A 23597-nucleotide genomic window follows, 5' to 3' on the forward strand; every position below is an offset into this window, starting at 1 on the left:
GTGCTGACTATCGCACAGAATCAGTAACCGGTGTTACTCAGCGACTTTCTCAGAGTTGTGTTAGTAGGATGTTGGGGATAACAATCTGATTGTAAGGGTTACAGACTTGGGTAGAAAAGGACAGGCAATCCTTTAAAAGAGCTTGATAATGAAGGCAAGAGACTTAAGGGATAAAGAGAGGTTTTATTTTTCATTAATTGGAAATCAGAACATGTTCGCAAAAAAGAAGTTACAGCTAAGAAACTATATTCAAGGTATGGATTCTATAAGCAAAAAGGAAGGTATCTTAATTCAGCAGGATTGCAAAGAATATATAGTAAAGAGGTCAGATCAAAAAATTAAGTGAAAGATAGTTTGGAAAAGAGGAATGACAATATAATTCCAAAGAACAGAGTGAATTCAAAATAAAGACATTTTGAGAAGAGAAGGTGAAATAAGATAGAGCTTTCTGATTGGTCTAAGTCTTTCATTGAAATACGAGATGAATCCACTCATCAGTAGAGACTGACTGAACGAGTCTAAAGAGAACAGATTAAATTTGTAATAGCGATTCTTATAATTTTAGCTCTCTCACTGATCTTCTCAAAGAGAATGAACAAGAAAGGAATTAAAACAAAACAAAAAGAAAAAGAAAAGAAACCAAGAAACATTTGAGTGCACTGCAGGCCCTGCTGAAGTGAGCTGCTAGTCTTAGTTCCACCCTGTTTGTATAATTATCAATGTGCCTGTTTGTCTCCCCTTAGAACATGAAGTAGTGAGGGTAGAAAATGTTTATCTTGCTCATCACTTTATCTCCAGAGCAAATGGAACTCAACAAATACACGGCATGAATATGAATATGTAATAGACAAAATCTACATATTGTTAAAAATTCCTTAATAGTTGGTGACTGACAGATATTATGACTGAGAGGTAAAAAAAAGTCCCTGGCTGACATTTAAGTTGTCGTCCTAGGCCCATGAAAGATATTAGGCTGCCTTTTAAGTCAAAATTAGAATTTGTTCAATAAATTTAAAAGACATTAGGGATAAAATTCAGTATTTTAAATTAAAAAAAGATTCTATTTATTTACTTTTAGAGAGAGGGGAAGGGAGGGAGAAAGCAAGGGAGAGAAACATCAATCTGTTGCCTTTTGCACACCCTCAACCGGGGACTTGGCCTGCAACCCAGGCATGTGCCCTGATTAGGAATTGAACCAGTGACCTTTAGGTTTGTGGGACAATGCCCAATCCACTAAGCCACACCAGTCAGGGCAAATTCAGTATTTTAGAAAAAAATGCACCAATTAGATTTCTTAGTTATGGTCAAATTATAGTCTAATTCTCACCTTTAAGCTACTTTAATTGTTATTTGGAATTCCTGGTAAATAAGAAATTCTACACAAATGAAGTTTTAATGTATTCGAGATGTCACTCTACCTTTAAGAATCATACTTTTATATCATTCTGGAATGAAATCTTCTTACAAATGCATATCACATATTCCTGCCACCCAAAACAGAACTGAATAAAGATTTAACCTTTTCTTAAAAAATGTGAGAGCCACCACTATGATGTCAACTATTATATCACACAGACAGTTGTGGAAAACCGTTATACATGAGCTATAAGTCTATTAAGAAGACCTACACACCCATACTATTTAATTCCTGTTTCTTCAGTTGGCCCTGTTTGCTATTATCAAAGTGCTTGTCCAATTTCTAATTTGTTACTGTACTTTGGAGCATGCAGGGAAATGTGTGTGTTGAAACTATCTCAAGAGGGAATTTATCACTGAACATTCTTTTGTACTGTGTAGTTTTACCACCATGTGCAAATGTTATTTTCATTAAAGAGGGGAAGAGACAGTTTTTGTGAGTTGTGTGTGTAGAGCAGAAAGATCTGGATTAGGGATTTACAAGCTGCCTTCTATTTAATATGAGTGAGGTTTTACAGCACAATTTACTTATTTGCCAACTGAGTTTTTTGTCTGCCCTTTTATTTATTATTTTAGCTTTCTTTCTGATTCTCAGCTATGCTTCTAATAACTCAAGGTTACCACACACGTAGTTGTTCTAACTAGTTAGGTTCCTTAGCCATTAAGCTAATTTAAAAATTAAAAAATAAAAATAATCGGAGTACCAATTTTAACTACTTTAAGGTTTTTTTTTAAAGTGGGTGAATGTGGGTGAGAAAGGTTAGTACTGACAAAGTAGTATAATAATAATAATAGTATTTTTATAAAGAAAATTTAAAAAATTTTATCTATAAACACAAACCAATGAAGGTTTTTCATGCAAGTCTTTTCATTGACTATAATGATGCTGCTATTTGTTCTGCAAACCCCTAGCTGCCTGCATAAGCACAGATACCAAACTGTGATTTCATATTAAAGCAGTATTTAAAATATTTTCATATTCCTAAAGAAAAATTCTGGCACATTAAATTCATCTGACTGTTCTTGGATATTATTTGTTTTTACATCAAACTCACAGTAAATATCTTTCATGAAATATTCAATTGTGAGTTTAAAAAAACAGCAGACATTGAATAAAATTTCAAGTGCTCAGTAGAACTAAAATGAACTAAGTCTTTTCCAATAATTTTCACACAGGCTAAGGAATATAAATTTGAAACAGGAAAAAGCATACAAACGCTACCGCTGATCTAGAAGTAATTAAATAATTTTAAAATACAAGTGGTCCTTTTAATAAAGAAACTGAAAATGCTCAAGTTCTAGTACTAAGCTAGTCTTGCAGTCTAGAGGAAACTTTGATAACATAGCTGTTAAGATTTTTATACCCATTTCCTGAAATAAAGCAGAAATATATTTTTATTACATATTGTATACTTTCCCCAATATATGTGGGAAAAAAAACTACCAATGAACCAAACTCTCAAATTCAGAGGCTATTTGTTTAAAAATAAGCAATGAAAAAGTTTCTGCGAAAACCTATGTATACACGTAGAATCCAGACCTTTCTGTGCTCTTCTATATAAGGCTGCAACCAGAACAAATTATGTTCCACAGCAAAGGCATAAAAAGCTAGTAAGAATCTTGTTTCACTGCTAGAAATCAGAACTCTTAAAATTGCTGTATGTATCACAGGGCAGACTTTTCACAGAATGAAAGCTGTAGAATCTCTAGATTGTATCTTATTTTTACTCAAATGGGAAAAACAGCCCAGGGTTAATCTGAAACAAGACTATCTTAAGCTAAAATGATACAGAGTTTATTACAATTCCCCAAATATTAAAGAGAGCTCCTAATATAACTTGAATAAGGGTCATGAACTGGTTCAGCATAGTTCACTTGTGGCTTTATGAATTACAATGAATGCTGCTACTCTTTAAAAGCGAATGTATCAAAGGGGAAACAACCCCCTTGGCATGCTCACAGCTATACAACACATTGGTTTCATTATCTTCCAGTGCCAGCGCTGGAGGCTCAGCACAAGTCAGGGAGAGGAGGGCTTCAGGCGCGCAGCGAGGTCTCCTGAGCAGATAAGGGAGATGGCCAAATAACAGGTGAGCATTTAACAAATAAATATAGAGTTAATCTACTTTTTCCTTTAAAAATTTTGCTCTCATAGCTTTCTTTTCTATTTGGCAGTTTAAAAACTAAACTGAAAAATTTACCAATGCTAAAGGGGAAATTTTTAATATGGAATTTGTAGGTTTTGTGAATAAATGGTATAATCTTCCTCTTAGCTTCCCCTCCTTTCCAGGGAAACTGGGAAAGTTAAGGAAAAAATTATTATTTAAAACAAACAAACAAAAAACTGGTTCAAATGTGGCATAAAGTGGTAAGTTTGGAAAATATCTGTTGGGGGAACACACCTTCTTTGAAAGATGAAATTACTAAAAATAATTACTTGGATGTAGTAATACCCATTATTTTGTTTTTCTTTTCTCAAACTAAAGGAATCCTAAAATGCTTTATACAAATGGCATTTATATCACTATTAAGATATACCTGGTCAGAAAAAAAAACAACCCAGCTACAAATAAAAATTCCTAGATGGTAAATAATCTATTTAGATTTCAGGTGGGCTAAGAGTGTTTCTAGTTGTGTGGCTAGGGTATATCAGAAAGTTCAGTTCAGAAGTACTTAATGCTTTGATGTTTCTATTCTTCTGTACCTGTTGTAAAGTAAAGGTAACAAGTAGCTTTTTATTGTAACCACTAAAATATCAGGAACACGTCTGTGGGAACTGGCTGCACTGTCACAAATGCGTAAGACCTATTGAGAAGGGAGAGGCTACTAAAATCAAGTATTCTAATTGTTTTTTGAAAATAAATAAAATAATGCAATCAACATGTTTTGTATGGGGGGATGAAGGGTAACTCTTTGACATTCAAATTTGAACATGATTCTACCACTACAGAAAAAAGAGAAAAACTAATTTTTTTTTCCCACAGCTATCGGTTTCTTTCACTAAGCCTTCTGAAATCCGAGCCTCTGTAGAATACTAAACACTTGGGTCTTACCTACAGACATGGATAGATGCATTTATGTTCTCATGTTAGAGAACTTGAAGTTGTTTTTAAAGGAAGAAGTCAACTTGGGCTTCCAGTACTTGGCATGGGTACAATGCCTTAAAAAAGCAGATGACCAGCTTAGCTACTGACCATGCTGACCATTGTCTGGAATTGGATCCAATCACAGAAAAACAGTGAATGGCTTTCTCTTATACGACATCCGAACAAAGCACAATTCCTGAGCCCATTTTGCAGAGCTCATTTGATCACTTAACCTCTTCTAACTGGTCTGGATCACAGACAGAATCGATACCAGAGGAAATGAAACAGATCGGCGAGGACCAGGGAAACAAACCGCGCTGGGCAGCTCTTCTGATACTCATGGTGGTAATTCCCACAATTGGTGGAAACGTCCTTGTTATCCTGGCTGTTTCACTGGAGAAGAAGCTGCAGTATGCTACCAATTATTTTCTTATGTCCCTGGCAGTCGCTGATTTGCTCGTTGGATTGTTTGTGATGCCGATTGCCCTCTTGACAATAATGTTTGGTAAGTATTTCACTGTTCCTGCCATCAAATCACAAAACTGTGATATACGACTAGAGAAATGAATACTTATTTAATCTTTAAAGATGGATGTGGACTATTTAAATATACAGTGAGTAATCAGTTCACTTTTCATTTTCTATGGTAGTTTTAAAGAGCAGAAAATAATTTCTTAGAAACAACTGTACTCCCTCCTTAGTCATCTAATAAAATAATTTCAAAAGTCATCCAAATTAGCAATATTCATAGATTCTGTACATTACTTAAAAATTATGGTGAAGAACAGATACACACTTCAACTTTCCCATTATTAATACTTTTTTTTCCCCTTGACAAAGTCATAGCTAGGACACTTCTGTAACAGTTATGTACCGGTTAATTATTAATGATAAGGTTTTTGAATCATGAAGTTTCAATTTAAATCACTAAACCCCAATTTAAAATTAGAATTATTCTAACAGTTCTTTTTGTATCTTTCTATGGTTTGTGAACTTTCGCCTTAAAACACAATTCTTACACAGGTGTCATATTAAGAAAAAATTATATTTAGTTGCTGAAGGAAATGGTTTGGCCCAGAGTTTCCCAACAGATGAGCCATGTATTTAACTTTTATGATTTTGACCATCCATGTCCTTGATATATGTAAGAGAAATCAGACCTCCAGGTTATTAGAATAAGTGACCAATAGCTGAGTTATTACAGTAAAAAATGTAGTTTGATACTGAAATCTTTAGTTTGTTATAAAAAATATATTAAAATGATATTAAGTAGTTTCTGATTGATGTATATAATTTCTAGTTATAAAATTTGAGTAAATACCTGATGAATTATGAGGACTCCTAAGAATTGACTTATTCAATGCTTGGCATAAACTGATTCCATTCATTAAATGCTTAAGAAAAATGATTATCTGTAAGTGAACAGGGCTTCCTGGAATTATGTTGATATGGTGAAGACAAAAGTATTTCAGGTTGCCTGGCCAGGTGGCTCTGTTGGTTGGAACACTGTCCCGTATACCAAAAAGGTTTCGGGTTCAATCCCGGATTTGATGCCCAGTTGAGGCGAGTATGAGAGGCAACCGATCAATGTTTCTCTCTCACATCGATGCCCTCTCTCTCTCTCTATCTCACTCTCTCTCAAATCAATAAACATATCCTTAGGTGATGATTAAAAAAAGAAAATTTCAGGTTATAGAAGCAAAGTTTATTTAACTACAATACATATTAGGTGAGGAAAAACTGCCATTCAAACTAATATATTTGGGTTGAAATGTTAGACTTTTATAATTATAGAAAGGTATCTAAAATTAAATACTTGACCTCTCAAATATAATTGAATGGTGATGGGCTGACTCTTCCCACTCTAAGCCAACATTTACCCACGCTTTCAATTCTGTGGCAGAGCAAGCAGTGTATAAGGTTCTACCACTTGAACAGATTCCCTCATCATTCATACTGTCTTTCTAGCTATCGCCTTCCTTTTACAAATTTATAATCTTTTGAATAATGCAGAGCTACATGCAACCATGAAAAATAAAGAAATCTTATTCTAAAGGAGAACCTAAACAATCTTAATTCTTAAAGTTTAAAATAAATATAGTAAATGAGGATTACGTAGACATTTATGCATATTTAGTAAAGACTGTACAGGTATTGGATTCAAGCTTTTATCCCCACATAACATAATAGGAACTTAATGTGTGAAATCATACTCTTTAGGCTGTGCTTTGCTAGGCATATAGAAAGTGTTAAAATGCGACCATAAAATTTAATTGATGTTATATTAAATAAGTGAAATTGAATGAGTTACATAGAAATGAATTTTAACTTTAAAATCCATGAGTCCATAAATATCAATCATACACTATATGTAAAATACTGTGGTAGATAATTATAAATTATCAGCTGAATAGTTAAGGGATCCAAAAAAGTAAAGAAACGTCCATTGTATTAAAAGTGACGAACAAAACACAAAACAAAAACAGATGAGAGAGATAATTCCATGTATTCCATGGGCAAACAGTAAGTATCCAGCAGCTGAAAACTAAATTTATATTGAAGTTTTGGGGCCCGAGATATTCTTAGCAATAAAGGTTAGCAGGAAACGCAACATATTTTAACATATGTGGAACATCTTTCCATTTATGTCCTAAATAATATATGTATTTTTAATCACATTACAGTTCTTCTAAATAGTAATTTTAAACTACAAAATAAAATCTTTCACAGCCCCAAACACTTTTACTATCAGTAATTAAGCTGTATACCAGGGTTGGATTTTTAAAAAATGAACTAACCTGGGAGCCTGACCATTATTTAAAATATTATTACATTCATTCCTTACTAAAAATACTGTATTGCTATGAGAAAGTATGTTTAAAAATGCATGGTGCCCTATAAAACACTTCAAAACAATGCACTCATAAATTGGGAATTGCATATATTATAAGCAGGAACCTGACTTCAAATACTATTATTTTTTTGACAGCCTTTCACAGGTTAACAAATAGGTAGACTTTCTAAGATGATGGGTTTATAAGAATTTCTAACTTTAAAGAGCAAGAACAGATTTTTCATGTATTTTATCTCATTACAGAGGTAACCCTCACAGTTTCTGACGTCTGTATAAGCAAAATTATCTCTAGTTCTATAAACATAAAAATTTAACTACCACTACTGAGTGATTTCAGTTATCTCAGAGAAATTCAATTAAAGTAACATTGAAACTTTATATTAGCTAATACTTTAATAAGATTAAGTTAAAAAAAAGGAGAGCACTGAATTTTAAAAAGTGACTCTTATGCTGAAGAATATTTTATCCCACCAATAATTTACATATTTACATAATATTTGGTTATATGCTTTGAATTTTTATTTGACCAAGATTATGACTCCTGGCATAAAATGGTCTTTCAATAAGTTGTGCTCCATCAACTTTTGTGTTACTTCTCCCTCTCTGGGAGTACTGGACTTAACCTTTCCCATACAATTCTAGTTTTTTACAGTCTTGTCAATAATTCCTAAAGGCCACAATTACAAATTAGTAGCTTATGTTTAAGTCTTAACAATGCCTGCATCAGAAATAACTGAGTAGGACACAGGAAAATAGAACATCCTATGCCAATAAAAAAAAAAAAGGATGTTCCCAGTTTAAGAATTTCTTTAAATTTTTCCTTTCCAGATTAAATAAATTTAAACTATAAAGAGTGAATATACATTATTTGGTCATCCACTGGTCATTATTGGTTTATTTATATCTTAAATTTTAGTCCATGTCTCATGATCCATAAGTTACACAGTATCTGTGGTACAGCTGAAAGAGGGTGTATAAAATGGCTAAAAGAGGGAGGTGTAAAGCAAGACGCCCAGGCTTTGAATCCTGGCCTCCTGTGTTGGCTTCGGAGTCATTCAATATGTCAGCGAGTTCCACCACCTTGTCTGTAATGTGGGTATGCTAAACCTTATATTGCAGGTATCCCGTGAAATTGTCAAGTAGGGCCCAGACATAACAGGCACTAATAATTGGAAAGTACTGTATTAAGGCAGTATGCAAAAGGGCTTATATACTTAAATTTGTGATTTAGTTTATATGTGCATCTGAACAGAGAAGAAACAGATGTCTAGTACTAAAATTAAAAAAAAATCAGTTATTCATTCATGCAATGAAATGCTACTATACCCAATTCTTAAATGAAGGAGCAAAGCAATTGAATGTGCTTCTTTCTGGAAAGTGGAAATTTTAGAAACCAAGAATAAATTTTCATAAATGTTAAATCACTTGAAACATTTAAAGTGCCATCATGTCAGACACCTACCCCAGAGTATTTCACATGCTCAAATGTAGTGGAAAAACAACAAAACCAAAACAGGAGCTTCATAATAAAAATTTTTGAGATTAAAAAATGTATACTTGAAAACTATGTCCTTTTTGGGCGTCAGGACTATTTATGATGTGACCTGCTCCAATCTGTTCATGAACTTTTGACCTCTATGAACTTTACAGGTACAGCCCTCTAAGAATAGCTTTAAAAATACAGCCTTTTAAATCCTCAAAAGGGAATTATCTATGCCCCAGATTTATAGATAAATGTAAATTACTTTCTAAACTAATGATGTAACTGTCCAAATGAAAAACTTACCCAAAGGGTAAGCAGGTTTCAGATAAAATGAGTTAAATCTCATCAAGAAAGGATTTTGGTTTCCTGTTAAATATCAGTTTCTGATTAAAAAAAATTCAGGTTTTTATACCAGTTACAAAGCAAAAAACCAACCAACCAACCAACCAGCTAACCAAAAACAGGCATGTCAATGCATATATATTATCTATGTTTCTTTAGCATTTATAAAAATAGTTAAATTAACTTTAGTAAAAAGTGTATTTTCACGGCAATTAAAAGCTAAACAAACATGTTCTCATACCCTTTTTTGGGAAGCCATTTTAAGTTCAATCGGATGAACATACTGATTTATACTGATGACATGGCTCATTGTTTCTAAGTAGGAGAGTTGGCCAATTTCCGTTAAACAATAATAATACATGTATTGAGTGCTTTCTCTATGCCAGATATTGTTTTAAACACTTTACATGTATCATTGCATTTAGTTCTCAAAGCAACCCTATAAAAATAATATTGCCATTTTACAAGAGAGGACATAAAATAAAAATAAATAAATAAATAAATAAATAGCGACATGATTTGAACCCAGGAGAACTGACTCTAGAATTCACATGTAATCTATCACTCTACTTTCTCAAATAATGAGAAATTATTTCAATACAAAATGTCATGTTTGGCAAATAGCCAACATTTGTACTTTAAATAACTCTAACAAGAGGGTCACAGAATTTTCTCTAGGGACAAAGGCAGAATCCAGTATTTTTTAAAAGTTACATTTCATATTAAGTGATACAGAATGCTGTAACTGGGTCTGAACCAGTACGTGCATTAATTTTGGAGATCACTGCCAGACTGCTTTTCTGAGGAAGACATCAGACCTAGGCCCATGCATTTGAGGCTGTTGAACCTTGCTTGTTTGGGGGACAAATAGAAACTTATATAACTGAACGGCAATTCTACCACCCTTTTGGCATGGTTCCATTTAAAGCATATGGGTCTTTAAACAACAAAACACTTGTGCCACTAATTTAAAAAAATTTTTTCATACAAATTTATGAGCCAAAGAGAAGATACACCTGGAAGCAAGACCTCAACAGGCTCAGAGAAATGCTTCCTATGCTACTAATATTTTAGATAAATAATGAGCTGTCTATAATCCAAGACTCATCTAAGACTTGTTTTGCTTCTAAAATGATCAGTTTGTAACTATGTCAGGTATCCATAGAAATGACATTATTCAAACCTTATTGAAATTAAATTCTTGGAGTTTAATTTGGAAGTGGGTGGGGAAAAGAGGTGAAAAATTGTAATTTTTTTCCAGACAAATTTTGTGTGCTTTCTTTTTGTAGCACAACAAATGCTATATAATTTAAATATTTTCCCTTTTGTCTTAAGTTTTTATGAAAAAGTCAAATTTAGAACTCCAAAATGGCAATCATTTAGTTCAAGTATCTAATAACTTACTTCCACAGAATGACTCTCAGATATACTTTTCTTTCTTTTTATGTAACTCTGCAACTGTTCCATTTTAAATAAGATCTTATGGAAATAAACTGAGCATAATACATTATAACAAATAAATGATACTATAAATCTTTAAAACAAATTAAAACTCCTAAAAAAGCAAAGTTGTGGAATAGTTAACTATCTTAACATACCAAGTGCAAGTGCGTCTTTAGTTATTCTGAATAGTACGAAATCCTTCTTACCTTGAGCCCATGAAATGAACAGTAATTGAAAAGAGACCTTCAGAACAAAAGCATCTGGACTAGAAGAAGTCCCTTTATGAACTGAGAATATCTAAAACTGTCTTCATGATTTGTATACATTCTTAGATTACCTCAATCTATTTAGGCAATTAGATAAGCCTTTTCTTTTTGCTTTGTATAAACCATTTCTATTAATTTAATGCAGTCATCTGTTCCTTTTATGTTTCTAAAGTCTATTCACTAGTATTTCATGAAAATTGGAATCATAAACTTAATCCTAAAGATTCATCTCTCTTAATCTTAAACCTATAGTCTCTTTCTTTTTTAAATAAAATTCTCTACCATGTCTCTAATATTTCTACTGTTATCAATAGGAAAGCATTGACTCAACAAAAATCTAGTGATCTGAATAGATTTTAATACCCACTTCCTGTTCCAAAACTGGAGTTATAAAATAAATTCATTCTTATTGAAAATAAGGCTAATAAGGCTTCATAGGCTTCATTAAATCAGCACAAAAAAGCTTTCCCTCTTAGCTTGTGATTAGGAATATGTGGGTCAGACAGACTATAATTCCAGAGACACGTGCACTTTATATGAGAGTTCTAGTGTGGCTTCCTGCTCATGGCTACTGGATTTATGACTAAAATTTTCCAGACCTTAACTTAAAAAAAGATGATCCATACTTAGAACAGTTAAAAGGGCAAGTTTAAATGATCAACAACCCATCTAAAAAGATACGGAGAGAGCATGCATGTAGAGAAAGGAAGCCTAAGATATGACATTAATTACCTGCCGTTTACAACCCTGATCATGATCAGCATCTCTGGATGTGGCTCTAGAGCTGAGTGTTTTTCCACATCCTACTCAGTCCTAAGTCTAGAGCTTCAGGGCAGTTCGGAAGGCAGCTTCACTCCAAGTTGCCCCTGCAAAAGTCTCAACCATAAGCAGACCACTGGTTTGCTGAAGCTCAGGTCAAACATTGCCACCTCTGACTGTCCAAGGTCCTTTCCCACTAATAGAAAATCTGAATATGGCAGCTAAAAGGGAGAACATTTAATTGGTTAGATTCCTTCTACATACACATTTCTGACATTCTTTACTTTGAGAAGTTTCCCAAAAGTTCCTTTCTGAGGCATTCTGAGTGGCTGTCCTACTAGCAAAAATCAAGCCAGACACAACTGTTCCCAGAAAGTCTTCTAAGCAGTGTTTCTCCAACATTAATCTGCACACAAATCACCCAGGTGTCCTGTTCGAGTGCAGTCCGATTCAGCAGTCTGAGATGAGGCCCAAGAACCCGCAGCCTGACCAGCTCCCAGGTCCTGCCACTCCCTGCTGATCTGAACAGCAAGCACACTTTGAGCAGCAAGGTTCGAATGAATATTTTTAAGTTTTAAGAATAAATGTTTCCTCTCCTATTTAAAGGAGGAAAAGAAAATTTTCTCCTAAATTTATTCACCTGTAAAGTCAGTGATGTAATCTCTAAGGTCCCTTCCAGCTCAGGGACTGTATATAACTTATTATCTCCATCTGTTATTCCCACCCCCAACTCAGGGAAGTAGGAATAATATGATTATAGTAATTTACTGAAAAGTAGGAATTACTCCTTCCACCGGATGCTTTAATCCTTTTTCAAGCAGCTGAACAGTGAACCAAGTACCAAGCAATAATTTATCCTTCTGAACAAAAATTCATACTGATTTTGTTATTGTTTCTAAGAAAAAATAAATTTTAATATTCCTATTAAGAATGCCACACACCAACTCTGGAAGCAGAAGGAACCAGAAAGTGGATTTGTGAGCCTCGCCCCCTTTTTTGTGAAGTATCCAAATACTCTTCACTGAAATCCTATTTGTTTCTTTAAAAAACTATATTCAAGCCTCTAAAACTTCTTTTTCTGAATTGTGGTCTATCTTTATTTGGTCTAGGATGCTAACCTCTCTCCTACTCCAGGCTCCTTGAATTTAAAAGTTTACAGTGGAAGGTGCCTGCTGGTGCTCTGAAATCCTGAGATGTTATCTCGGTCACCTGTCAGTATCCCAACCATTTTATGCCTGTCGAAGTCAGATACACTTGCAAAAACCAGAAGAAGAAAAGTAGCTTATATTTTGTCAGTGGATCTATGACAAACTGTAAAAGGGATTTAGATAATCTCATACATATGACATTTATTCTATATTGGAATAATAGCAATTTCCAAAGCCTCTCTGCGAGTGTGTTTTGGTAAAACGGATTCTAACTGAAATATTCTAGGGAAAAACCTAAAATAGATCTTAGTTTTGAAACCACAAAACTGTATGCAGTGGGGCCCTGACTAGTGTGGTCCAGTTGCTTGGGCAGCAACCTGCAAGGTGCAAAGTGGCCGGCCTGGTGTCCGGTCAGAGCACGTGCTTGGGCTGCAGGTTCTGTCCCTGGTCGGGGTGCATACAAGAGGGAACCTATTGATGTTTCTCACATTGATGTTTCTCTCCTGCTCTTCCCCTTCTCTAGATTAAATAAATAAAATCTAATTTTAATAAACCTGTATGTAGTGGGTATATGTATAATACATAGCTATCAAATCCCTATTATGTGTGGACATTTGTCTAACTCAATTTATTGCAAAGCTTTGTAGAATATTCAGTACCATATCCAAAAATTTAAATAAAAAAAAAACCTAATGTTTCTAAAGTGCTTAAGACTGTATGAGGTATACAGGAAGTGCTTTCTTTTAAAAAGAGTTTGTTAAATAAATTAAGTACTATGCCTAATCCTGAAATTTTCTTTTTCAACCAGAAGTTTGTATCACTGTCTCCAGAGCCTGAAGTGAATGATGGGATGTGGAAGGATAACAATCTACTTTTCCTCAGGATAACCTAAAGCCATTCCCTCTACACACTCTATTCAAGAACTATTTCTCTCAAAAAGAAAACAAGTAGTTTCACTTAATTATTTCACCAAATCAGAGTTTGCTATTGACAAGGTTCATGCTGCTAGTTTTTGCTAGAAGTGAGCCCAAATCCCAGATTTCACTGAGAATTTCATTCTAATACTCTTTTTGGCAACATTATACTGCTTCCTCCATATGGTAGAAGGTTTTCTTCTTATATAATAGCAGCTTAAAAATAAATTTTATTTGAATAATAAGATTAAGTTCCAGGTGCAACATTATGCAAATTATTTTTTAAAATTTATTAATTTGAGAGAGAGCGGGGAAGGGGAGCAGAGAGAGAAAACAAGCATTGATCTGTTGTTATACTCATTTGTGCCTGCACTGGTTGATTCTTCTACGTGCCCTGACCGGAGACAGAACCCTCAACCTTGGTGTATTAGGATGACGCTCTAACAACTGAGCAACCCAGCCAGGGAGAGCACTGTGTAAATTTTTAAAAGATCCCAAAAAGAATGGACAAAAGAGCAAAGGTCAAAATAATGCTAAATTACTGATTTAGAAAAGGGTTGTAATTATAGAAACAAAAATGTATTTAGAAGGTACCATCTACGGAAGTATATTTAATATTATTGATTTCATTATATGAAGTTAAACATCTTGTGGAAATTTAAGTCATCAAATTTCAGATAACTAACAAAAAGGTTAAAAAATATGTAGTATTGTGGAGAAAAACTGCAGATTGAAGGGTGCCATTTTGCAGAAGAAATGTTTTGTGTTTCTTTCTTTCAGAGGCTATGTGGCCCCTCCCACTTGTTCTGTGCCCTGCCTGGTTATTTCTTGACGTTCTTTTTTCTACTGCGTCCATTATGCATCTCTGTGCCATTTCAGTGGATCGTTATATAGCCATCAAAAAGCCAATCCAGGCCAATCAATATAACTCCCGAGCCACAGCATTCATCAAGATTGCAGTGGTGTGGCTAATTTCAATAGGTACGTGGGGAATGTCGGGGTGTGGGGTGGTGTAGGCAGCCTTCGGTTCCACTTGGCCAGGAGAGCTACAGGCCTGGTAGGCCAGGAAACTCAGCACAAGAAGTCAGGGCAGCCTACTGACACATCGACACAAGCTCCTACCTCATCACACAGCTTCCAAACCATACTGTCAGCAAAAGGTGTGAAAAAGCAGAGAAGTTCACGTTCTCAGAAAAAAAAAACTTCATATTTACTGAGTTATCTTCCTCCTTTGATTTTTACATGCAGGAAGGATAAGTCTAAAAGCAGTTCTCACATTTGGTAATAGATCATTACAGTCTCAGTAGCACACAGAATACCAAGATAATATTAAAACCACCACCACGAAAAGCATCTTAAATTACGTTTAAGAAAGTAAGTAGGAAAAAAGAAAAAAATAACCTGAGCATATTGTATGTAGGTATCAAAGGTCATAAATTCACCTTGGGAGGAAATATGTATACATACTAAAGGCAGTAATGTCTTGATTAAGTGTTTTAAATATGTTTAATTAGAAGCTTTAAGGGATACAAATGTTTGGAAATGATTTATAGAAAGACGTCATATTTCCTCTAAACTGTTTTATGCCCTTGTGCCCATATTTAATGTGCAAAGATAGCTGCTATAAAATAGTATTTTAGCATGAATAACTCAAACCTCTTACAACTTAATATCGGAAAAACAGATTCACAATTACTATGATCACTCAGAGTCTGATGAGAAGATTTCATTTCTTCAAGGTATAAAACACTGAAAGCCTAAAAAAAAAATCAGGAGAGACCTAGAATGCTAAAAGGAAAGTTAGAAAAAGATATGATGTCTCTCTAATCAGAACAGGAATACTGCGGCAAAAAAGCAAGACAGTGAAATTAACCTTTTATTCCTGAAATAATGACTTTGGGGCCAAACCTCTTGAAAAGTCTGGAGGTCAAAGGAAGGAGTGTTACTACTCTGGCTTGGGAATAAAGTGGGGTCAAGGAAAAGTCTATTCAAAATGGAGAGATTTACAAATTGTGAGAAAGGCTAGTCTGGGGGGCAGAGGCTAGTTGACAGCCACAGGGGCTCTCTCTAAAAGAGAAACTAGACAAACAGCAGGGGGATTAATAGGTGACAATTATGGAAATTTAAAATGAAGAGGAGGAAACCTAAAGTGGTTCATGTCAAATGACCTGCAACTTTTTGGTAAGTTCACTGTGATGGGGAAGAGGAGAGGAGAGACAGGGTGAAGTGTGTGTGTTGGGGTAGGGTGGGGAGAATGGGCAGGGGCAGGAAGAAAATAGGAGAAATGGATTCTTGAAGAATTAAAACATCTGAAACTGGGAAATATGATTAAGCCAATATATAAATAGCGTGTTGATAGATATGGCACCTTAGTTAAGGCTGGATAACATGAATTTATAAACTGATCATATTTTTATTGAGTACCTATGATTGTGCTAGGCATTAAGACTGCAAAAATGAGTAAGAAAAAGCATCTTTACACCCAAGGAAGAGGGATCAATTAAGTAAATGAGACTAAAACAAAGTTGTAAGTATGCAGGAATAAAAAAAATAAAAGACCACAGATTTATAGCTTTGGAAGGGATCTTACAAATCTACTCTTTCAAATCTACAGGATGAGGAAAAAACCTAGAGATTTGAAATGGTTGGCTTAAGGATTCTTACAGCTTCTTAGTGCTAAGACCAAGATCAATGCTCTTTTCATGTCATCACACTTTGTCTTATGGAACCAACCACAATTTAGTAACTTAGTAAATGAAAAAGCAGATGACAGGTTTAGTTCAGTTTTTAAATTCTGCCAAGTGCTGAATAAGCTCCATTCCTTCTTCTGCATTTATGGCTATCCTAGGTAACACCTGGGAACAGTAAGGTATTTAAGGGAAAATAAGGTAAGGGTATACAAAGTAGTAGTACAAACTAAAATGTTACTGTTTTGACCATCACACTGACTGAGAAGGTAATGTCAGCCTTATAAGGTTAATGGAATGTGAAAAAAGAGAAGGATGAACTAGAGATCAAAGTAACAGAAATAGAAGTTCTACAGTAATGAACAGTAGCAGGACAAGAAAGAAATATCAGAATTCATGATTTTAGATAAGGGACGCTTTCAAGTGAACTCGTGAATGGCTTCAGGAGTGAAAATAATAATAATCAGAACTGAGAAGTTCAAGAAAATAAAATTAAGGTGGTAGAGGGGTCATCAACGGGATGAAGTCACAGAAGATGGTATCAATGGAACAGCGGAGAGGAAGACTGACGAGGAGCTACTGAGCAAGACGGACAAATGTCCTGGAGACTGGTAAATAAATGGAGACTAGAGTGGTATAAGTTGATCAAGCAGATTTTCAAAGGGAAGTATTTTGGGGGGAAGGAACAGAGGAATGATTACCTGGAAGTAAGAGGGTAGAGCAGGGGTCAGACAACTTTTTCTGTAAAGGCAACATACTAAATATTTTAAGCTTGCTGACTTTTTCACAGCTATTCAACTACAGCAGAACAAAAGTAGCCATAGAACTACATTAACCAGGAGTATGGTTATGTTCCAATAAAATTTTATTTACAAAAACAAAAGGCAGGCCAGGTTTAGCCCTCAAGTTGTAGTTTGCTGACCCCTAGTGTAAGAGTACAGAACTCCCCTTCTGGTGGTTTTCTGTGGAAAAGTGGGAAAAGCAGTGCACTCCATTAGAAAGGGCTGGGGGAAAACATTCTTGTCAAGGGCTCTTTAGTTACCATAAGAAGTCTGTATAGATGATGGAATACTTGTAGATTCATAAAACAACACATGGATTTTAGAGGTTTCTAAAGATTAAATTCAGACTTCTAAATATCTTCTGTTTCAAAAGGAAAAGATTCAGGCTAACACTTGTGTTACTTATCTTCCTATTAAGTTACTTCACCAAGCAAGATCATATTTAAATATTTATTTTATGGTATTTAAAGTATTAGAAAATCAGCATGAGGAACATTTCTTTCATACCTATTAGGGGAACTCAATCCTGAAAATAAATTTCACAATTCACATACTCTCCAAGTTTTAATTAGCATTTAAAAAAAAACAACAAACCCCTTAGTTTTCCCTAAGAAGTAAAAGATTAAAAGACACTCATAAACATCAAAAGATAACTATCTGTTAAATGAAACTGTAACATCAAAGATGATACTGATTCAGAATTAAGATATCATATAAACATACTGTGAAAGTCTGTTAGATCAACAAACTACATTGGATAGTAAGATAAAAGCAGTTTCTCTTCTGAATTTCTTTTCCTTAACCTGGGATAGATCGACAAACAAAAATAGATTATGAGAACTGGAGAATAAATAAATACATTTAACTACTATTTCATGAACATATTATAGCTTATGTTAGGAAAGCTTAAGTTACAAACCTGAAATCACTAGCCAATCTCTATTTAAAAACAGCAGATTTGCCTACTTAGGTTCTACTTGTCAAATCTTCCACTGATTAAGTGCTTTGACAAATTCTGCATTGTGGATACCAGTAATTACAATATACCAACCACAAAAAGTCACTAAAATCAACTCTAAAGAATTGAAGATCATAATATTAACTTAGTTTATCTTATTTACTCTTCCTTAGGCATTGCTGTTCCAGTCCCTATCAAAGGGATAGAAACTGATGGGAGTAACCCAAACAACATCACCTGTGAAATGACAAAAGACCGCTTCGGCAACTTCATGCTCTTTGGCTCCCTGGCTTCCTTCTTCACGCCTCTGGCGATCATGATCGTCACCTACTTTCTCACTATCCGTGCTTTACAGAAGAAAGCTTACTTCGTCAGAAACAAGCCACCTCAACGCCTGACATGGCTGACTGTGTCCACAGTTTTCCAAAGGGATGAAACACCTGGCTCGTCACCTGAAAAGGTGGCAATGCTAGGTGACTGTAACAAGGACAAAACTCTGCCCAACTTAAGTGATGCCATACTTATGCGAAGAATGTCCACAGTTGGAAAAAAGTCACTGCAGACCATTTCCAATGAACAGAGAGCCTCAAAGGTTCTCGGGATTGTGTTTTTCCTCTTTTTGCTTATGTGGTGCCCCTTTTTCATCACAAACATAACTTTAGTTTTATGTGATTCTTGCAACCAGACTACTCTCAAAATGCTCCTGGAGATATTCGTGTGGATAGGCTATGTTTCCTCGGGAGTGAATCCTTTGGTCTACACCCTCTTCAACAAGACATTTCGGGATGCATTTGGCAGATTCATCACCTGCAATTACTGGGCCACAAGATCAGTAAAAAGTCTAAGAAAATGTTCCAGTAATATCTTCCGGAATCCAATGGCAGAGAGCTCTAAGTTTTTCATAAAACATGGAATGCGGAATGGCATTAATCCTGTCAGGTACCAGAGCCCACTGAGGCTCCGAAGTTCAACCATCCAGTCTTCTTCAATCATTCTACTAGATACACTTCTCCTCACTGAAAACGAAGGTGACAAAACTGAAGAGCAAGTCAGTTATGTATAGAAGAAGCGGCACAGCTTCCATCTAACGTAATGATGGGTAGGGCAATGAAGCAGATATAAATGCACTAAGAATTATATAAAGAACTTAACTCATTTATCATACCATCTCTGTACACTAAGAGTGACACATCAAGATTACCCAATTGTCTTTATTTGGACACAGTTACTTCATGAAAAAAAGAATTTTGGCTCTGACTAGTGTGGCTTAGTTGGTTTGGCGTCATCTTGCAGAGCAAAAGGCCTCTGGTTTGATTCCTGGTCAGGGCACATACTTGGGTTGAGGGTTCGGTTCCTGGTCAGGGAGCGTGCAAGAGGCAACCTACTGGTGTTTCTCTTTCACTTCAGTGTTTCCCTCCCTCTCCTTCTCCCTCTCTCCCCTTCTCTAAAAATAAATAAAATCTTTAAAAAATCATAATCTGTGGGCTGGTTTCAAACAAGGTTAAAGAAAAAAAATCATTTTGTACAGCGGCAAATTAAAGTAATCTAGCACTCTGGTTAAATGTTAAGAGAGTTAAATGAAATAAAATTAAATAAATCAATAAATTTCAGGCTGAAAAAATAATGTCTTCATAAGAATTTGTTTAGTTCCTACTTATTTGCAAAGCTGAGCTACAAAGGAAATAAAACAAAACAAACAAGCATTATCCTTGTATTTAATGCCTTAAAAGCATAAGGCATAACAACAGTGATAAAGGAACAAAGGACTAACAATACGTGTATAAAATAAAGATTACATCTGGAGATAAGATTGCCCTTTATAGTTTGGTTTATTCCATGTGGTCATGGCTTTGCTTTGATCAGGAAATTGCCTGGATAGAAGGAGTAGGGAGGACAGTAGGTGCACATCACAGAAAATAACTAGAGCTCAGAAAATAACCTCAGTCCAGGAACCTAAACTTTGATGGTCTCATAAACGGAGATCATATTGCCTAAGCTTGACCAAAGACTTGGTTGAACTTCAGACACAAAAATTTTAAATTTACCCTCTCATTATTTCATATTGGGAATAAATTCACTCTGTGTCAATTACTACCTAACTGATTGAATTTATAGAAAAGTGAATTTTTCTGCACCTCATTTACAGTTCACAGGGTTCTTATGAGGGTGAGTACATGTGGGCACTCTGTAACTGGCAGACAATTCTTTTGACTTTTGTTACTTGATTTTTATGCTAACCTCATTCCTTTGGGTGGAGGGGTCCGCAGTGAAGACAGCCCATATCGTCACCTTTTCTTTCGGGCTGGCCCATTTTTATGCCCCAACCGACTGTTCTCTCACCCCCCTCTCCATGCAACTTGTTTAAGAGAATTACTTCAAGAAATATGCTGGCTTTGAGCTCAGCCTAAGTAAACCAGGTATGTATTTTCCAAATGGCAGAGTCCTTTCCTACAACCTGGTTCTAATACATAGATCTTACGGGCTCTATGTCAGCTGCCAGAAAGAGTATATCTAACAAATTTAATTCCTAAATCATCAAAGCTTTTGTCCCTACCAGTCTAAGAGTTTTCAGTGGCATTAAGAGTTGGCTATTTCAAATAAGAGGCAAAATAATTTGTTCCTAAAGACAAAACAAACGAAATGAAAAAGCCCATTCTTTTCAGTTTTGGTTCTTGTCTCTAATATGATGGATTTGGCATATGTATATGTTAATGAATACTTGTACCTAAAAAACATATATATCTATTTATATTCTTGCCAAGTGTTATAAGATTAAGTTTCCAGACATCACTCTAATAGCATTTCAAACTGTATTTTATGTGTGTGAAGGTATCTATAATTATTTCTAGAAATCTGAATACTAGAAACGGCAGTCACACTGGCACAGTCTACCCCTAGGCAATCTAGAAAAAAGGACTTTCTCCCCACATGCTCTACATTGCCTCCAAATCTGTGTCTGTGCTTAAACTCACACACACAAGGAGCACATAAACAACTCATGAGCTGGGTCTGACTATCCTAGGGAGACTCAGCAAAGCACAGAAGTAGCTCTTGGGCGACATCTGCTGCTGAAACTGGGAATTTAGCACATGTGTGAACTACAGGAACTACAAGGGCAAAATGAACTTTGTTAATTTGAGCACAAAGACTGGTCCCGTTAAAAAGAAGTGAAAAAGTTTTTAATTATCTCATCAACTTCCTCTGCGGCAGACTATGCACACTAGGCCAATGATTTACATGACACAAAATACAAAGCCACTCATAGGAAAATTAACAGCTGACAAGAAACAAAACAAAGAGACTATCATGAGTAGGATTCTTTACACAAGCCAACAGTTGCTAAAGAGTGCACCTAGAAGATATACTTCCCATATTAAAATTATCTAGCTTCCTGATAAATTAAAAAAAAACCCCAAACCTCTCTAGATGGCAATAATAAAACCATTTCTTTTTGTTTTTGAACTGTGTCTAAACTCTAGAGCAAAAATATGGGAAGATAAAGGTCACAGCGTGGCTAGAATGATAAACCAGAGATGGCAGGAAGGAAATAAAACTATTCAACTTATACTTTGCTTCTTCCATCTTTTCTCTCAGGAGAATGATCTTTAGATCAGAAAGATAAAAAGTAATGTAAAGATGGATCAAAATGCAAAGTAGGTGAAAGAGAATGACTGCTTAAACGAATTCAAGTCTCTAAGCTGCACGAACCTTCCGCCTGAAACAGAACTTGTCAATGTAATCATGGAGTCACTGCCGACGAACCCGAGGAAAGACAGGGAGTGGCAAAGGTGCACAAAGGACCGCAAGTGCCCACATAAAATATCCCCATGTTCACAAAGAATCTTTTCAAGAAACAGGATTTGAAAAGTTAAAATTGTAGAGTCTGTTGCATGTCTTTTGAAAAAAATGTAGAATAGCTTAACACATGTAGATTTTGTTGGATCTTAGAAAAGGAATCAATGAACACTCGACACATCTACTGATTTACAAAGAAACAGTAAGCAACTCATCACATGCTCTGTTTCTGAGGCACCAGACCAGCAGATCTGCGTGACACCATGTCCTCAGAATTCAGCGAGGGCTCTCTAGTGTCTTTGTGAACAAGCCGGACATGTGGGGGTTAGAGGATAATCGGATGAACGTTAGCATTTGGTTGAACAACCTAATTCAACAAAACTGACTGGTATAAGGAGAAACCAATTAGCATGCCATATAGGCCGGCACTTTGCTGTTTTAGTCAACATTTTTATCCACAATAGGAAGAAAATATTTTATAGCTTGCAGTAATTGGATAGCTTCCTATCTGGGGTATAATGGAGAAGACCCTGTAATCATCCACAGTGGATGTTCAATAAGTATTTGTTGAGTTATGTCATAATCTTTATAACAAAGGTTCACACCCCTCAACTCAAGGTACAAAGTCTGTTCCAGAGATTAAAAGAACATGAGACATTCGACTAATCTAACATGCACCCTGGAAACTTATTTTATTGTATTAATTTCACCACAAATAAGCTATAACAAGCAGTTATAGCTTCAACAGTTATAGTCCAAATAGAGCTTGAGAAGTACTTTTAATTTTCCTTTACTATATTTTAAGATAAAACTAAAAAGTAGTATTTGAGATCAGAGCTAAGCAGACAATGAGAACTACTGGAAGTACTACTGCATCTACCAACACCATTTTTTAAAAGATTTTATTTATTTATTTTTAGACAGAGGGAAAGGGAGGGAGAAAGACAGGGAGCGAAACACCAATATGTGAATGCCTCTTCCACACCCCCTACCGGGGACTTGGCCCACAACCCAGGCATGTGCCCTGACTGGGAATTGAGTCAGTGACCCTTTGGTTCGCAGGCTGGTGCTCAGTCCACTGAGCCACACCAGCCAGGGCTGCATCTACCAACACTATTAAAATTATCACTATCACACACCTAAACAGGGCTTACTATTGCCAGAGCTGTCCTAAAGGCGTTAAATAATCATAAAAAAGCACTGTTCTCAAGTAAGTACTACTATATACACATTTCACAGACAAGGAATTTGAGGCCTCAGGAGGCTAAGATATAAAAGCCCAAAGTTACTTGGCTAATAAGTGGCGGAGCCAGGATTCAATACAGGATTCAGACTGTGTGTCCTCTTAATCACAACTATATTCTACTGCCAAGGGCATCTCCAAATCTTCAAGTCCAAAACAGTATCTTTATACCTGCAACTTTTTTTGCCCTTTTGCATTTAAACAAAGCCTATTACCTTTACTTTCATGAAAAAATTTCAAGAGCTTTACAAACCTGTATAAGAGATAGCATCACATCTGAATTACCAATATACACGGCAAGAGGAGTACTAAAGGTATTACTCAGATTTAAAATTAATAAGTAGAAATCTTATAAATAAGGAAAAATTAAAAAGTCACTTTACTATTGCTCCAACATGTCAGAATTCCAAGACACACCTGC

The 23597-nt window shown here is 35.3% G+C and overlaps 2 protein-coding genes across 3 annotated transcripts in view; one reads left to right on the forward strand and one right to left on the reverse strand.

The window, feature by feature from the left end:
* PSMD1 (proteasome 26S subunit, non-ATPase 1) overlaps nt 1–23597 on the reverse strand; it is a 93296-nt gene that overhangs the window by 40488 nt on the left and 29211 nt on the right. The window lies entirely within an intron of this gene.
* HTR2B (5-hydroxytryptamine receptor 2B) lies at nt 1828–22026 on the forward strand. 2 transcript variants are annotated; one of them, XM_028508647.2, is made up of 4 exons: nt 1828–3506; nt 4401–5007; nt 14492–14692; nt 18312–22026. In XM_028508647.2, exons 2-4 carry the CDS (start codon nt 4659–4661, stop codon nt 19199–19201), a joined length of 1440 nt encoding a protein of 479 aa, XP_028364448.1. In that variant the 5' UTR covers nt 1828–3506; nt 4401–4658; the 3' UTR covers nt 19202–22026. The 2 variants fall into 2 exon arrangements, with proteins under 2 accessions (XP_028364448.1, XP_035878621.1); XM_036022728.1 differs by lacking the exons at nt 1828–3506; nt 14492–14692 and having other exon boundaries at nt 3625–5007; nt 18312–19526.

Source organism: Phyllostomus discolor, chromosome 4 (genome assembly GCF_004126475.2).
Source record: "Phyllostomus discolor isolate MPI-MPIP mPhyDis1 chromosome 4, mPhyDis1.pri.v3, whole genome shotgun sequence".
NCBI classification, from domain to species: domain Eukaryota; kingdom Metazoa; phylum Chordata; class Mammalia; order Chiroptera; family Phyllostomidae; genus Phyllostomus; species Phyllostomus discolor.

Bases quoted from the DNA above. Each gene is read 5' to 3' on its own strand.
- HTR2B (XM_028508647.2), top strand. From the start codon at position 4,659: ATGGCTTTCTCTTATACGACATCCGAACAAAGCACAATTCCTGAGCCC. The intron at 5,008-14,491 runs GTAAGTATTTCA...TCTTTCTTTCAG, and splicing joins CCTCTTGACAATAATGTTTG to AGGCTATGTGGCCCCTCCCA. The intron at 14,693-18,311 runs GTACGTGGGGAA...ACTCTTCCTTAG, and splicing joins GGTGTGGCTAATTTCAATAG to GCATTGCTGTTCCAGTCCCT.